General features: G+C 51.2%; 1 protein-coding gene across 1 annotated transcript in view; it reads right to left on the reverse strand.

The window, feature by feature from the left end:
• Positions 1 to 2,152, reverse strand: part of MXI1 (MAX interactor 1, dimerization protein) — an 83,040-nt gene extending 80,888 nt beyond the window's left edge. The window contains exon 1 of the mRNA XM_011967548.1: positions 1,601 to 2,152. Coding sequence (XP_011822938.1) covers positions 1,601 to 1,874 — 274 coding nt within the window. The 5' untranslated portion in view covers positions 1,875 to 2,152. The remainder of the gene's footprint in view (positions 1 to 1,600) is intronic.
• Between the last annotated feature and the right edge of the window lie 2,914 nt (positions 2,153 to 5,066).

Genomic DNA, 5,066 nt, shown 5'->3' on the forward strand with positions numbered 1-5,066 from the left:
CCCCAGCATGAATAATTGCGAAGCGATTCGGCTGCATAGCCTGCGATGCGCCTCTCTCGCAACCCAAGCACTCCGGGAAAACAGGCGAGAAGAGAAAGAAAAGAACGCACCACCGACCTCGCAACACAAATCCTTGTTTTGGCCTTACAGCGTCTGCATAATTGCGCTGCCAACACACGGTTACTTTAATCCTAAAGACCTGGGGTGTCGGTCAGCAATGGTGTTTTTGTGTCTGAGGGTTGTTGTGTTGGGTGGGGGGAAGGTTGCAAGATCTGACACGTTGCAATCGGGACCTTTCTTCTTTCTTTCTTTCTCTCCCTCTCTCTCTCACACACACACACACACACACACATACACACACACACTCGCACCTCACTGATCTTCCTACTTGTTCGGACACATTAAACATCCCGGTTTCCTCCTGTCTGTCGGTCTGTCTGCCTAGTTCCCTTCCTCCTTTTCACAGCTATTATTCTGAGGACCGTGCTGGATACGCTGCACACGCGTGCCCCCGTTAGGGCGCTGAGTCGACTGCCTGGGGAAAGCTGGGGGACCTGGCTGGTAGTGGCAAAAATGAAACAAATAAATACAAAAAAAGAGGCCAGGCCACGGTGGGGTTCCCAGCACACCCCCACCCACGCACTATTCTCCACGTGAATCTGGGGGTGGGCGGGTTGGGGGGGGAGGTAGAAATCGACCAGGAAGGCGTTTGCCTTGCTTGCCCTGCGCGCTCACTCAGGAGCCGTCTCTCGGAAAATCAAGAAAAAGCACACAACAGCCCACACCTTGTTCCCCAACTATTGTTTCTCCAAGATCCCAAAGTTTCCTTCTAGCCGCGTCCCCACGGCCAAGTTTCCCGGGCTCAGGACGGCGTGTCCGGGGCGAGCTGCTGGCGTTGCTTGGCCCCGCCGGCCTCTTTCTTTGGGGGGGCGGCAGTGGCACCCCAGGGCAACTGGGGGACTGTGTCCGTGGACGTGATGGCCTGAGCCCAGTCCTGCTGCGAGAGGGAAGGAAAAAGGCGAAGTAGGAGGGAGGGAGAGAGAGAGAGAGAGACAGAGCCGAGCCCACGCCGTGGAGAGCTGTTTGGTTGTTATTGTTGTAGTGTGTGTCTGTGTTTTCTTTCTGGAACCTCTGAGCTCTGCCTATGGTTTCCAACTTTCGGCTTCTAATCCCCACCCCACCCAGGAACGAGCGACAGAAAAACAACACTTGTCTGCCTGAGAAGGCTCCGGAAAAAAAAAAAAAAAAAAAAAAAGGAAGAAAGGCGACCTCAAAGAGATGAGCTCTGGGCTCAGTTGTCAGCAAACACCACCACTCCCCCGCTCCTCCGCTGGGCCATCCTCCCAGCCCCAGCCCGCCGGAGACGGACAGACCGACGCACCGACAGGCCCCTCTCTCCCCCTTGCCCGTCTTTGTTACATCTTTAGCAGCTTTGTGCGTGCGTGTCCTTTCTCCGGTGTCATCGGCTTTACTGCCAAGGGCTGGATGTGTGTGGTGGGGGGGTGGGGGGAGCACGGGCCGAGCTCGCGACAGGGGTCGCCCAAGTGGGGGAGAAAGAAAGAGCCGGGCGCCGAGGAAGAGCAGGGGCCCCCAAACTTACTTTTGTTTTCTTTCTCGATCTGCTCCAGGTAGCTGGCGGCCTCGAGCAGAATCTGCACGTTCTGCAGAAAAGTGTTAATGTGCTTCTCCATCGAGTTCTCGCTGGTGTTGAAAATGTCCGAGAAGGGGCACCTGGGCTTGGCCCCCGCAGGCTCCTCGGGCAGGGCCGGGGGCTGGGGCGCGGCTGCGGCGGGGGGCACAACCGGGGGCGCGGAGGGGGCCAGCCCCGCGCCCTCGCAGCGCGCCTCCTTGCGCGGCCGCCCGCGTTTGCCCATGGAGCAACGGGGGTCCGCCGAGCTCGTCCTCTAACGGGGCTGCGCGGCCCGGCCGAGCTCCGGGCCCCCAGGGAGACCCGGCCGGCTGGAGAGGAGAAGGCGCCGGGGCGAGGAGCCGGCCTGACTTCCCGAGCCTCGCTGCCTGCAGTTGTGTGTGTGAGTGTATGGGAGTGTGTGTCGGTCTCGCAGTGGGTCTGTGTGTATGGGAGATTGAATGAACCTACAGGACAGACGGAGGCGCTCTGGCGCCTGGGTCCTAGTGCGAGACTGTCGCCATCGGACCGGTCAAAATAAAAGGTGGAGACTAGCGAGGCCGGGACCGCCCCTGCCCGTCCCCGCAGCCTTCCCTGCCTCTCTTCAGGACTTACCACAGAGTAGAACACTGTTTTAACCGGAATGGAAAAAAATATTTGATGTCTCTGGGTGCACCTGCATAAAAACAAACTACTTTTTTCACAGAAAAATAATACCTCAAAAATTGTCCAGCACAATGCTTGGCACATAGTTAGGTCTCCATACGTGGTGGTTGCTATGACTTAAATAAAAGCCCCCAATCCAATGGGAAGAAGGGAACCAGTATGTAACCAGGAGATCTCCCCACCCCCAACATAAACACTCCTACACACAGACACACATACATACGTAGTCATGCACACACTTGCAGGCACCTGTGTGTGCCTTCACACAGCCAGATGAAATCCCAGGCCGTCCAAATCCGAGTTATAGATTTACTCACTCCTTTCTCCCTTCAAATGCAAAGTTATTTTTCAGAAGTGGGAGGAGATGTCAGCATCCCTCTCCACACTCGTCTCCCCAGCCGTGGTTCAGCTGTGCAAAGCTCACACCAGGATGCCTCCACACCTGGCTCCCTTTTATTTGAAAGGCAGAAGTGGCAGCTCAGGAACCACCCTCCTCCCCAACTGAATTCCACCTTTTGCCTTTGAAGACCCCTTCCCCAGCTGACACTGTTTCACTGCCGCTGCTGTCAGCAATCATGGATGCTTTCCAGCCCTGGGAGGTACTGGAGGCGGCAGGGGATAATTGAAGGCTGCTCTAGAGTGCCATAGGAAAGGGTTCAAATCCCAGCGCTGCTGCATACAGACTGTGTGAGCTTGGACAAGTCCCTTAACTTCTCTTGGCCTAAGTTTCCACATCACTGAAATGTCTGATAAGATGCTTGTATATTAAATTGTATCTGACTTAGCACAGACTGGCCCATGGTAAGATCTTTTTTTCCAATCCAGACCCAGGCAAGGGCCTGAGTCCCCTATTCTGATGTAACTTGTATCTAAGAAAGGAACAAGATGTAGTGAACAATACTCTTCTGCACTTCCTTGGAAAATATCTCTATGACAAGCCCATCTAAATATGGTTACTTTGCAAGGTCACCTGGAGTTTTCCTCCAGGGAAACCATTTATATAAAGGACAAAGACAATGCTGCCCCCTGGAGGTGTGCGATGCAGCCACCCTACTCAGAGGCAGCTTCATACACATTGTCATAAAAACTCTTGATGGCCAGGCGCAGTGGCGCAGGCCTGTAATCCCAGCTCTTTGGGAGGTCGAGGTGGGCGGATCACCTGAGGTTGGGAGTTGGCGACCAGCCTGACCAACATAGAGAAACCCGGTCTCTACTAAAAATACAAAATTAGCCAGGCGTGGTGGCGCATGCCTGTAATCCCAGCTACTCGGGAGGCTGAGGCAGGGGAATCTCTTGAACCCAGGAGGCAGAGATTGCAGTGAGCCAAGATCACGCTATTGCACTACAGTCTGGGCAACAAGAGTGAAACTCCATCTCAAAAGAAAAGAAAGAAAGAAAGAAAGAAAAACTCTTACAGGTCATGGAAACTTTTCTTTTAAAAAAAGGAAAATACATTTCTTTGTGAAATACTCTGTATAAAACTTACAGAATATGTATACATGCACACACTCTCCCAGAGCCTTCAAGAAAGCCTTTGTGCACTTTTAAAAACATAATAACGTGTTGCTGCTATGAGAGGAACAATTAGCAATTGTCATTTTAAAGCCGACGTATTCTCATTTTGGACCATAATATAATTATACCACACATACTCTTTGCTCATTTTCCATCTTGTGACAAATTTTGCCTGGGTGATCGCTGCATCCTTTAGCTACGATAGAGCAGAACCTTCTAAGTGTTGGAGATAAAAGTTTATCTTCCATTATTAGAACAATGACTGACTTTTTTGTTTCTGTGAGAACCACAACCTGAGTTATTCGTGTCGAAACACCTGTAAACATCTAAAAATGTTAGGAAAACCTCATGTATGCACAGTTTCAAACCAGCTTTCTCCAATGCCATTTTTGCAAAAACTGGCCCTTGAGTGAAACAGCTCTGATCTCTCTTGCCCCAAATGAAAGATGGTACTGAGACAATGAACCAGCTAAGCCCAGACAAAACTTTGCTTTCTCTTTAATTGCCCAGTGGTGGCATGGGTCAGATATATAGTACTGCAACATATATGCACCACCAAGGCAGGCACACGCATGCATGAGTGGCATGGTGGGGGAAGGGTGTTTTGTAATTATTTATTTATGCCTGTTCCATCTCTCATAGGTCTGCGAGTTTCAGAAAGCCCAGTGGGAATCTTCAAGCTGGGCCACGGATCTGACCAAAGCCAAAATAAACAATGGCTTGAAGAAAATCTACAAAAAAGTGCTGATTTGCACTATTCCCACAGTCGGCCACAGCCCCCACCATCATTCCCATGGAAAACACCACGGCTGGTGCCAAATCAAGTTTTCCCCCCATCATAGGGGCATTGTTTTTTGTTATTATGTGAGTTCTTAGCATCAGACAATGGCACCACAAGAGACACAGTGGAAGCAGGAGAAATGCCTTTTTGTTTCATAAAGTCTGTGTTACTGTGCCCCCAGAGTCTCGCATATAGTTTACTTGCATATATTCATTTTGGTAACACGTATGTGGAACGACGAATGTGCCAAGCCCCCTCCTTATTTGTTTTCAGAGCCCATCAAGTGTTAAATCATATTAACGTCCCATTGCTCTCTCCCTTCTCCCCCTCCGTTCCCCAATTAACAGATTTCTCTAATAAAGTTGGCCACAACAGAAAGAGTGGTGTTTCAGGGGTTATATCACAGGACAGGCATCCAGGATGCTGGGTTACAAGCTCAGCCCCATTCCCGATTAGATTTGCTTCCCAGGAGGAGCC

This window comes from Mandrillus leucophaeus, unplaced genomic scaffold (assembly GCF_000951045.1).
Source record: "Mandrillus leucophaeus isolate KB7577 unplaced genomic scaffold, Mleu.le_1.0 Scaffold80, whole genome shotgun sequence".
Classification (NCBI taxonomy): Eukaryota; Metazoa; Chordata; class Mammalia; order Primates; family Cercopithecidae; genus Mandrillus; species Mandrillus leucophaeus.